General features: G+C 35.0%; 1 protein-coding gene across 1 annotated transcript; it reads left to right on the forward strand.

Moving 5' to 3' along the window:
* Positions 1 to 444: 444 nt before the first annotated feature.
* Positions 445 to 4,425, forward strand: CSN2 (casein beta). Its single transcript, XM_058723331.1, has 6 exons — positions 445 to 495; positions 1,211 to 1,237; positions 1,334 to 1,360; positions 2,404 to 2,427; positions 2,524 to 2,568; positions 3,865 to 4,425. The coding sequence occupies exons 1-6, from the start codon at positions 445 to 447 to the stop codon at positions 4,423 to 4,425; spliced, it is 735 nt and encodes a 244-aa protein (XP_058579314.1).
* The last annotated feature ends 8,450 nt before the right edge of the window (positions 4,426 to 12,875 follow it).

Raw genomic sequence — 12,875 nt, forward strand, 5'->3', positions numbered from 1 at the left:
ATCCCAGCACCTAGACAGTATCTGGCAATAAAAAGTGTTAAATAAATATCTTTGAACAAATGAATCAATTAATAAATGTTTCTGTAGTTACTTATAACTTTTTTCTAGTATTTATAACTTTTTTCTGTCTTTCAAAAAAAAAAACACAAGAAAACCATAGTACTGTGAATGAGATGAAAACGAGTGCGAAAGGGTGGAGGTGATACCTGAGAAAATCTGAACAGTTAGCCATGAAGTATAAAAATAATATGTAAGAGTAAGGAGCCATGGGAGATTTTGACCTTGATAAAGTTTTTATTAGTATTTTTTTCCTAAGATGCAGAGATTTTTATTACATATTATCTTTAGTTTCGTTAACAGGAAAGTAACCCTAGCTAAATAAGAAAATAGATTAACCAATCTATTACCATTCCTTCATTTCCCCATTGACAGGACTTGATAGCCATGAAGGTCCTCATCCTCGCCTGCCTGGTGGCTCTTGCTCTTGCAAGAGAGGTAAGAAAGTGTCTAAATAATTAAGATTGCAATGGACTATCTGCCTATGTGTAGAGAATAACATCAACAACATTTTTAAAATACAAATAAAGCAGAATTCCAACAGATTTGTTTTGACATTCACCCAGTATTTCAGCAGTGTGCAGTAGGGGCACAAATCTGGGCCAAATGCTTTCTTTATCACTGTGCCACCGCTTCCTTAGGGAAAAGCAAGTGGACTTATTAGCAAAGAGACAAAATGAAAAGAACCAGATATAAAAATGACAATAACAATATTGCACAAATATGATGGCGTGCATGTACAACCCAGATAAATATATCTTATTCCAGTGATAAAATACGTGTAGCTCTCATCTTAGGGCACTGGGTCCACTTCTACCTGTATCTATCCAAAGACAATGATAGGATGGACTATCAGGCAATAATCATAATCGTGAATGTATTTGTAATCATAATAAAGTGTTTAAAACAAACGAAAATAACTTTTTTCTGTTGCCCATCAAAAACTGTTGATTCATGTAAAATAAAAATGTGTTACCAAAGTTACTAAACATAAAAGACAAAAACAGTGGCCTTCTAAGTCTCTCAATATAGCATTTTTTATTTCTCAAATTTGTGAAATAGCTGCATAAAGAAGATAAAAATTAGATAGGAAAAATGTTTAGCGATGAGTTACATATGGAAACCAAAGTAGTGTTTTATTTTTCCTTTACAGAAGGAAGAACTCACTGAATCCACTGAGGTAAGATATTTTTATTCAGAAAAAAATTTCCAACCATAAATTATTAACATTCTGCAATAGTTATTGATTGTTTTATTTTTTGTTTTTCCTTTACAGACTGTGGAAAGTCTTTCAAGCAGTGAGGTAAGACAATGTTTTCAGAGGAAATTTCCCAGTCTTGGAACAGTAAAATGCTGTGTTATCTTTCTATTTGGTACATTAGGACAGTTAGGTTAATAATGCAGCTATGTTCTGACATAAGTTTTGAAGTAAATTTCCATTGTAAATGTTTATGGACAGAATAAATATCTGGAAAATTCAGTATTCTACTAGCACTTTCTAAGTTGGCTGACTACTTGAAATTATGTCATTGTGACCCCCTCTTTTTTTTTCAGTGAACTTTACAGGTTTTTTTTCTGTCTTGAGCTCTTTTTACACTGACCTGATTCACTGTTCTGATATTTATTGAGCGCCTTATTCACTGTTCTGATATTTATTGATATTTATTGACTAGGAGCTGTGGTCCAAAACAGGGATGTCCATAAAAAAGAGCTTGCAACATAGTGTGTGAGCAGACATGCAAATGGGCATATTTTGTAATGCAATAGTCACTATATTAAGTAAAAGGCAGTGAGAGGTAGTGTAGTCCTAAATCTGCGTGGAGAGTCAGGTAGGTATTTACCCCGATATGTCATTACCTATTAGTTAAATAGTATACGTGGTCTCTCTACAAGGTTAACGGACCCTTAAGGGGGGATATTTATTTCTTATGATTAATTTGAAGTGTAAACATAATAAGTAAACTAAGAATGATTAAAACAATTAAAAGATAAAATTCATATTATCAATGAATATGATTCTTTTAGACTCAGATAGAGTGACAGAGATCATTTGTTGTCCTAGGAAGGGAGTGAGGTGATAAAGAGAAATTAGCATCTATTAAATACCTCTTTTTGCACTATGTTCACTAATTTTCTTTTCTTATTTAACTGCATTCATCTGTCTTTTATACAACAAGCTTATGCAGAACAGCAAAACATACAAGTTTCAGCAATTATCCTGAGTTTTTACTATTATCAAACAAGGTGTACACGTTAACCTATTACATGTTGTCATTTACTGATTTGTATTGACAAATAAGAAGCATTCATGAAACTAAACCTAATTTTATTTTTATCTTTCTGAAGGAATCTATTACACACATCAACAAGGTAACACCTTCATATTTAAGTGTACTTATTTTCAAAATTTCCCACATTTAATTTTTATAGGTGGTAACATTTCTTTACATGTGATTTGGTTTCTAGCAGAAACTTGAGAATCTTAAACGTGAGGAGCAGCAGCAGAGACAGGTAATTTATTTGTGATAAGTATATTTCTAAAGTTATTATGGAATCTAATACACACAAAATATGTATGTGTTCACTCTAAAGACTGATAATAAAATAAATGCCAATGAGGAAATTAAATTCCGACAGTCAATATATTTTTAAGACATAAATGCATTTTTTCAAACTCAGAGTTAATATGCAGAGTATAGAATCAAAACCTAAGGGTAATTATTGATTTACTCATATTTCCAAGTGGGGAACTAGGTTCCCCTTAGTCTCAAGATGGATATTCGGATGAAAGAGAACAAGAAGGCAATATGACACATTTATTAGTTGTATACCTTTGGCCTCAAGTTACTCTGTACTTAATTTTCTTATTTGTAAACCAAGAACATTCATAACCCCACAGTATTGATGAGCTGATACACAGTGAATATTCACTGATTTTATATAACATTTTGTATGTTTTATATTAACATTTATGAATGGTGAAGTTCTTCAAAGAATTTCCATTACACAGATGAAAGGAGTGAGGTACAGAACAATTGAGTACACAATTATCTGACAATATCACACAGTAATTAAGTAGTAGAGCTTGCTTAAAATTAAAGATTTTCTTAGACAACATAAAATTCTTCATTTAATTAAATTACATATGGTAACATATTTGGTAACATATTTATCTAATAATAATATTTCATCTTCTCTATTTTATCAATGAAGTTGTATTGTTTGGAACTTACACCAAATATTTTTAAATCAGAATGAATTCACAAATTGATGCCTCTTGAAAGACTCAAAATAACTACCTTCTACCAAGGGAAGTAGTGCTAGAAGTGACTAGTATAAGAAACTCCTTGAAATAAGCCATAAATTAAGATTTCATTTTCATTAAAACAACAACAGCAAATAAACGTTGGAGTTATCCCTCTCTTTTTAAATAGATCTTTCATATGTGAAAACAATTTGCTCTATTATGAACACATTATGTTGAAAAGTCCATACTTATGAAGACCAAAGTGGATAGCTATCTAGGCAATTCAGAAAAAAGGTGAAACGGGTCTTGAAATCTCCAAAACTTGATTTCAGTTTGATCTGTGGATTCACCTATGAAAGGGAGTAAATGAGAAATACCTCAATGAGCGTTTTACTCAGTAGTCTTCACCTGACTGAAAATACTTTCTTAACCAAGACCAGTAAAAGATTTTCTTTCTCTTTCCACTCAGTTATGAGTGTTCAAAAGACAGGAGGTTAATTCATCGCAAATGACAGTTATAGCTGAATCATGGACTCAAAGATTCTTTTCCTTCTTTCCAGGAGGAACGCCAGAATAAAATCCACCCCTTTTTCCAGCCACAGCCTCTAGTCTATCCTTATGCTGAGACCATTCCTTCCCCTGTCCTTCCACAGAACATCCTTCCCCTTGCTCAGCCCGCTATGGTGCTGCCTTTCTTTCAGCCTGAAATAATGGAAATCCCCAAAGTTAAGGAGACCATCTTTCCCAGGCGCAAAGTGATGCCCTTTCTGAAATCTCCAGTAGTGCCCCTTTTGGACAGCCAAATCGTGAATCTCACTGATCTTGAAAATCTGCACTTGCCTCTGCCTCTGCCTCTGCCTCTACTCCAGCCCTTGATGCACCAGATCCCCCAGCCTCTTCCTCAGACCACCATGCTTCCTCCTCAGCCACTGCTGTCCATCCCACAGCCCAAAGTCATGCCTTTTTCCCAGCAAATTGTGCCCTATCTCCAGAGAGACATGCCCGTGCAAACCCTACTGCTGTACCAGGATGCCACCCGTGAGGCCCAACCTGTGACTGCCCCAGTTTACAATCCTGTTATTGTAAGTCCAAACTTAATAATTCTGCTGTCTCACTTATGACATGAATAGAGTGATAGAGGAAATGAGAGCTCTACAATGAAAGAATAAATGAATAATGAATAGATCTAAACTGCACATTGTTTAGATCAATGATTCTCAACCCTAGCAACACAATAGTACTATCTGTAGGACTGTTTCTTTCCAAAATCCCAATGTCTAGGCCTACCCACAGAGATTCTGATATAATTGTTCTGATCTTTGATGTAGAAGATACCATCGGGCACAAATTATTTTGGAGATTCTGATTTAATCGATCTGTTGAGAATTTAGGTAGAAGATTAAGGTTTATTAAAGCTGGAATTAAATCTGATAATCTGATTGGGCTTGGAATAAAAAAGGTTTATTATTTTCTACAATTTTGAAGTTTTCCTTGTGCACATCTATTCTGCAGGTGCCTTTTTTTCACATCTTGTTTTGATACATGTACATATGAGGGTAAACAATTGAGATGCTTATTTTATCACTCAGAATTCTTAGGAAAAGCGTCTGTTTCTTTGCATAAATGTGAATTTTTTATTTAATTATTTTGCTTTCTTTAATTTTTTTTTTTTTAATTTTTAAGGTCTAAGAGAATTTCAAAGTTAATGTCCCCTCCTTACTTTTGGTAAGTTTTGGGAGTTTGCAGATTAGACTGATTATTTTCATTAATATCTTTTTATATTTCATTCTACTGTCTAAGTCCAAGATAGTGACAAACTTCATCAATATGCTTACTTATTTATTAATGATAAAAGCATCATGGATGCCTCGACGGTTAATCATTATCTACTGACCTGAAATTTTGTATCTTTTTTATTTCAAAGAATTTGAAAGTTTCATTATGTGCTATAGACAGATTTGACTGGTTTGTGTTCAAGTGCCTATATTCTGATGTTTGGTTTATCAGCATTTTTATAAAAACTGAAAATAATTTCTTCTACTTCTATGTGAATATATTTGAGATTTTTTTAAAAGATCTCTTTCATTTTCATTTCTAACTTAGGCGTTGTAACTTCAATTGTTTTTATCTCACTTAAAATTTACATATCATCCTTTAATTCATGAATCAAAATAAAATGAATTTTTCCAGGTGTGAGGTTTAAAAATGGGTGAGAATATAGCTCTGGGATTCTTAAAATATGAATATTTCTGTGATCATGGTAGACTAGTCTAGTCTAAGTATCAGTGGGCTGATATTTAATCATATCGGAATTTTTATATGCCTCCACGGTAGGCCTTAATATTTTGCATTTGTAACAAAATTTGTCTTATAAATTAATCACACCAAAATTACAAATGAGGAGGGATGAATAGTTATGTCATATAACATAACTAGTTCTATATTTGCTTTATATTCTACAGAATTGACTGCAACCGGAAATGTGACATCCTTTCAATCTTTACATCGTTACCAAAAGTGAATAATTTTGAATCTACATGGAAAAAATGAAAATTTATTCTTTTATTTATTTATGTATTATATGTTATTCATCTTAATTTGAATTTGCTCATAAACTCTACATTTTCCAAATTTTAATTCACTAATACCATAGAAGTTTAATTTTGAGTTGGAAATACCATAAGTATGTGAAAAACATGTGTAAAAATAGTTTCTGGAATTGTGCTTGTTATTTGAGACTCTATTTCCTAACCAGTCATTTCAATAAATTAATCCTTTAGGCATATTTAAATTTTCCTGTCTTTATTATAATTTTTCAAGCCTTAATTGCCCTTAAGATTGTTATTAATTTAAGATTTTGGTGTTAAGAGGCAAGTGGGTGGTTCAGTTGGTTAAGTGTCAGACTTGATTTCAGCTCAGGTCACAATCTCATGATTTGTGAAACTGAGCCCCCTGTCAGGCTCTGCCCTGACAGTGGAGTCGATTTGGGATTCTCTCTCTCTCTCTCTCTCTCTCTCTCTCTCTCTCTCTCTCTCTCCTCTTTTCCTGCTCATGAGCGCACATGCCCTCTCTCGCTTTCTCTCAAAACAAAATAAAACACAACAAAACAAGGATTATTGGTGTTAAAAATAGCCATGGGAAAATTGAAATTGAATAGAATGCTTTGAATTGAATGGTAAAGAATATCAAAAAGTGGAGGAAAAGATAGGGTGATCATACCCTATTTTGGTTCTGGAAAGTCTTGGTTTATACCTAGTGTCCCAGTTAAACTAGTACACCTGTGACTTTCACTATCTAAAGTAACCAACATCGAGTGTTAAATTTTATAGTCACTCTAAGCAAAAAAACACTTCAAATGAGAAAGCTGATTCACAGCTCTGCTGTTAATGGTAGCTAAGTGGGACTGTGAAAGTTAGTCCTTCAGGGCTTCAATTTCCACATCTGTAAAATAGACAACTCAAAGGTTTTTAATGAAGTTTTAATCTGATCAGTGTACTGCACAGTCACAGGATAATTGTTCTGTATGGTTCCACATTACTGACTTCATTTACACCAGAGAAGCAAGAGCCAGTATCACAGTCAGAATGAGCTGGGTTACATGGTTTGGGCCAGTAATGCCCAAGAAAGTAAGACTTATATGAAGGTCTGATATCCACTTTCTCTGATTGCAGAGTAATTGTTTCATTGCAATGAATTTTTCCTTTACCAACAACTACACTTGTACGCTCAATTCCATCCCCTTTAGTTTACACAGTGACTCATTAGCAATTGTTTTCCTTACCTAAGGATCAAATGTAAGTCAAACTTATGCTATATCTTTCATTTTTAAAGAAAATTCCATCTCGTAGCAATATACCTCCAAACTCCTCCCAGTTCTTTAGACTACTCTGTGACAATCTGAATATGTTATGGTCTCATTAACCTGCCCCCGTCAAGGTTTTGTCCCTCTAAAAATCACTTTTTTCCTAGGTTGCCAACAGCTTTCTTCTTGCTACTCTTGTGTTCATTTTACCCAACCTCGCAGAGCTGTTTAGTAGAGTTGATCATTGCTTTTTTTTAAAATATCATACTTCTCTTCATTTGAAATCTTAAACTCATCAAACCCTTGCTTTCTTTCTTAACTCACTAGCCTTTATTTATTTATTTATTTATTTATTTATTTTGCAGTCTCCTTTCTGGCATTTCTTTTTCCAAACTTTAAGGGTTGGAGTACCCTAAGGGTTAGCCTTAGTCTGGCTGATAGTGTTTAGTTCCATGGCTTTAAGTCCATCCATAGGTTGAAATCTTCTAAATGTACATCTTCAAAAGCATTCTTTGCTGAGCTCCAAATTCATGCACTCAACTTGCCTTTTTGGTCTCCACATCCAATTATATAATTAATATCTCAAATCTGGCATGAACAAGCATAACTCTTCAGCTGGATCCAGTCTCTGACTTGCTCAAATTTCACTGGGCATATTTCAGTAAGAGAAAAAAAGTGATACACTAGTACAAAGGAAACAGACTTACTTGAATAAGCACTTCACCAAAAGAAGGTTTCTTAATACCCAGTAAACATATTAATAGGTACTCAAAATCACCAGTCCTCAGGAAAATGCAAATTAAAAACTATCATGCAATATCACGATATAGCCACCAGAATGATTAAAATGAGAAAAGAAATTTGGCCATATCTAGTGTTGGCAAAAAACAAACTATAGGAACGCTAAGCAATGATGATGTAAATGTAAACTGGCATGAGCATCTTGGAAACCTGTGTCAGTCTTTGTCAAAGGTAAACATCTTTATATCTTATGACTAGAGATTTTATTCTTAAGTATATACCCACCAAAAATACATATGTGTGTGTGTATTTACACTAAAAATACACACACACACACACACACATATATATATATATATATATATATATATATATATATATACATATGCACTAAAAATATGTACCCAATGTTCCTAGCACCATTGTTCTTAATATCCAAAATTCAAATCAACACTAATGGGAATCATCACTATTTTGTATAAATTGTGATATACAAAGAATGGAACATTGCAATTAACATGAATGAACTACTACTACATGGCACAACATGAATGAATTTTATATAAGGAAGACTGGATGATAGTAGACAGACACCCCATAAATATTATATATTAGAATCTACAAAATATTGATTTCTAGTGCAACAAGTTAGGATAGTAGTTATCTGAGGGGAGGCAGAACTTGATAGGGAACATTAAGTGGTGCTCTCAGATGCTTAGTGATATTCTTTTCCTTAATCTGGATGATGAGTTCTTTGTGATAATACATTTTGATGTGTGTGCTTTTCTATATGGCTGTTTGTTGCTTTAAAAATTTAAATGTACATTAAATGTAAAATCATGTATTTCTTTATTAGTGTCTTGCCTACCTTCTTTTTCCCTAAAAGTGGGGGTTTCTCTGGTGCAGAATCACCTCTTTGCCTCTGGACTTAAATACCATTCCATTCTATGGCAATAGACCTGGTTTCCTCCGAAGCTATGGAGTGGCTGCATAATGATACTGTAAAATGTGTTTTAGACCCTACTATGGTGAAATTTGAAAAATGGAATGCAGGAGATGGGAGAGAACTTGCAGATTAATTCCTGCTTTTTTTCCCTCTGTATATTATTCAGTGGTGTGGTTCTTTACAGCCTCTGTTAATTACATAATAATCATGTGAAGTTTTTTATTGCTGAAAGGATTTAGAGGACTCAAACAGTTTCCAGTGTAATAAAAACAGATTTATTACAGGGAAAAACAGAAGACAGCAACACAGGGAAAGGATGTGCAGTGAAAAAGGTGCTAAGATCTGGGGAGCAACTTATTTGTCCTTCCACTGCTTGATACAGGATATGCTTTATCTCCAGATCTTAAACCACTAATGGAGGCTGTGCAAAGCATCTCAGTACGAGGAAGCTCAAAACCACTTGTCGTGAGGGTCTTTTACAAAAAAACTTGTCCTGCAGGCACATTTTGGCTACATGACTAGTCATGCCTGTTGAAAACCAGCCCCATTTCACTCCCCAACTCCTAGATTCCACTGAAACCTGGTGTAAACCATATGCAATTATTAGTAAACAATCCTGACAGGCTGATGTATCCTGCCCAAAGCAACTCACAGACATATCTCTATAGTATCATTTGCCTTTCATTATTAAATACCATAGTGTTGGCCAACAGCCAGTGACTCTAGAGATAAGCATACAGTCATCCAGACCAACTGGGATTAATCAGTGTTATACACAGTATTTCTGGAGAAAACTTTTGTGCTGATGAAGCATACCTGCTGAATAGCCTTCAACTTGTAGTGAAGTGGTGCTTGAATTGCTTTGCATCTTTATTCACCTCCATTTACTTAAGGTGCATATATTTACATAATTTATAATTGCTTCCAAGCAAACTCTTCTTATAAGAAAAGGCAAACTTGGTCACAGAGGAAATATAGCTGTGTGAAGATGAACACAGAAATTGGGGTTAAATAGTTACAAGATGCAACCACAAGTTAAGGAATGCCAAGGATTGCCAACAGCCACCAGAAGCTGGAAAGAGCCAAGGAAGGATCTCCAGGGCCTTCAGAGGAAGCATGGCCATACCAACATGCATTGATTTCAGACCTCTAGACTCCAGACTAGGAGAGGATAAGTTTCTGCTATTTTAAGGCACCCAGTTTGTGTTCCATTGTTATATAGCAGGAAACTAATACAATGAGGCATACAGATTTTGGTTACTTCTGTTCAGAAATTATTTGAAAAGCTTTGACAGAATTATTTCAAAAATGGAGAACCGAAAAATTTCTGCATTACTGAAATTATGGAAAGCAAAGTTTACAAATGGGAAGACATTGGAATCGAGCCCCCCAGGGAAGAAAAAAGGTTTTAAACGATGAAAGCCTGAAGAATGTTCGAGACTTAATTCTCAACTTCTACAATTGCAATTTGGTGTATCTTAGTGTGCAGGAAGAAGAGTTTAGTAAAAAAAAAAAGTGAGCATAGGGGTGTCTTGGTGTCTCAGTCAGTTGAGCATCCAACTTTGGCTTAGGTCGTGATCTCACGGGCCCCACATCAGGCTCGCTGCTGTCACTGCGGAGCCCGCTTTGGATCCTCCGTCCCCTTCTCTCTGCATTTCCCCTGCTCGTGCTCACTCAAAAGTAAATAAACATTAAAAAAAAAAGTGAGGATATATTCCAAGCCAGGAGTGTCATAACACCCAAAGGGAGAGGTCCTTGTTCCAAGCAGAGCCAATTAACATTCTTCTGCTGATGTGTGAATACTCAGGGAAGCTACACTGTAGTCATTTCCAGATGTAGGACCTGAACAACCATGAAGCTCTGAGATGTGAGCAAACCGTCTTTTTTATCTCCTGCAAAGTAAGTCAGTCCAAAGAAGAGTGAAAGTGAAGGATGAACAAAATGGTGAGTGACCACCTTCAAGTTCCTAAATACAACTATACTTCACTCTTGGAATTTTTAGTTACATGAGCTAATAAATTCCTTTTTTTTTTTTCATTAATTTGAGGTAATGTTTACATATGTCACTGGCACTATGATATTCCTGACCAAACAGAACAAAATTCCTGTATATCATGGTTCTATGATAGTGGGTCTTTTATAGTTCAGGTCTTCATAACAAAATACCATATACTGAATGGCTTAAAAAATAAAAAAAAAAAAAAATTACTCACAGTTCTGGAGGCTGGGAGTTCAAGTTCAAGGTGCTAGCAGATCCTGCATCTGGTGAAGGCTTTCTTTCTGGCTTGCAGACAGCCACCTTCTTGCCATATCCTCATATGGCAGAGAGAGAGATAGAGAGCTCATCTCTCTCACATCTTTTCTTATAAAGGCATTAGTCTCACTCATGAAGTTTCCCCCCTCATGACCCAGTTGCCTCCAAAGACCCCTCCTCCAACTACCATCACATTGGAGATTAGGGTTTCAACATATGGATTTAGGGTAAACACAAACATTCAGTCTATAGTAATTAAAATAACACAAATTCACAAGCTTGTAGGTCTCATGTGAAATTTAGGAAAGTGAAATACCAATTATTAGGAAAAATGAAATCTACTGGAAGATATGAAAGATTTAGACCTCTACCTCCTAAATGATCCTGAAGATCTGTGTTTCTTTTTCATGATAAAATCATGATTTCTTTGTTTACCATAGCTGATGGTGGCCTTAATTTTCTGCTTCTCACTGTTGCTTCATCCTTGATATGGACTGTCAGTAAGAATAAAAAAAAACTTAGCAAGTTCTTTCCTTAATGTATAGTAGAGTACATAAACTAGTATTGTAGGGGCTGGATGTGGCCAACAAAGAAAAGGGGACCGTGTGTTTTGCATTTAAAAAAACTGAGGGAGCTTAGGTGTCTCAGTTGGTTGAACATCCAACTCTGAGCTTTTGGCTCAGGTTATGATCCCAGGGTCATGGGATCAAGACCCACATCAGGCTTCACACTGAGCATGGAGTCTGCTTAAGATTTTCTCTTTCACTCTCTCTCTGACCCCCTCCCCAACTTGTGCTCTCTCTCTCTCTCCAAAAAGAAAAAGAAAAAAACTATGCCATATTAAAAATCAGAAAATTTTACACAAAATTTATATCTCTAGTTTCTCTTATGAGTCTCAATATCTGGTCACACTTGATATATGCCTGTGTGACATATATCACACAATGGATTTGAAGGAGTAGCAAAAGAAGACATATACTCAGTTCACAATTAGCATCATTTTTCCCCTAACCTTTTTCCCCACTTATTTGTGTTATCTGCAGTGTTCTAGAAGGTTTGGTAACCATATTACAGGAAACATTAAAAAAAATATCTGTAGATAGATACGCTTAATTCTAAGGACCTACCACTTACCCATTTCTACAGACAATGCATAGATGACTGTTTTTTAACCTTTTTCTTAAAGAATGGACTTTTATGGGGTGCCTGGGTGGCTCAGTTAGTTGAGTGTCTGACTTCTGATTTTGGCTCAGGTCGTGATCTCACAGTTGTGGGATCAAGTCCCACATTCAGCTCAACACTGAGAGTGGAGACCACTTAAGATTCTCTCTCCCAATCTCTCTGCCCTCTGCCCCTCTCCTCCACTTGTGTGTGCTCTCTCTTACTAAAATAAATTTAAAATAATAAAGAAAGAATGGACTTTTATAAGTCTTTTTTCCCTAACTATAGTGGACCGAGCATTCTATTAGGAGGCTCACAGTAATTAAAATTGAATTTCTGACCTTAAGGTAGATGAAAGGAGCCCAGTCACAAAACAAAGTGATAGTAGGTAAGTTCCTGAAGCAAGGAAATAATTAACATTTTTAGAGATTTAGTCAGGAAGTGGTGGTGGTGATAATTATTGTATGAAAAATGGTCAAACCAGAAGTGATGGCTGTGTGAAGCTAATCAATATATCCCTAGGAAAAATTTAATAGCAATTTCATGAGGGTTATTTTTGATATATAAATATAAAAATATTTTGGTGAACAGAATATGTCTGGTAAACAGATTGTTGGATAAGCTACCAACAGAAAGTGATGATCCACCCCAATTTCTGAATAAGAAT

Source organism: Neofelis nebulosa, chromosome 3 (genome assembly GCF_028018385.1).
Source record: "Neofelis nebulosa isolate mNeoNeb1 chromosome 3, mNeoNeb1.pri, whole genome shotgun sequence".
NCBI lineage: Eukaryota > Metazoa > Chordata > Mammalia > Carnivora > Felidae > Neofelis > Neofelis nebulosa.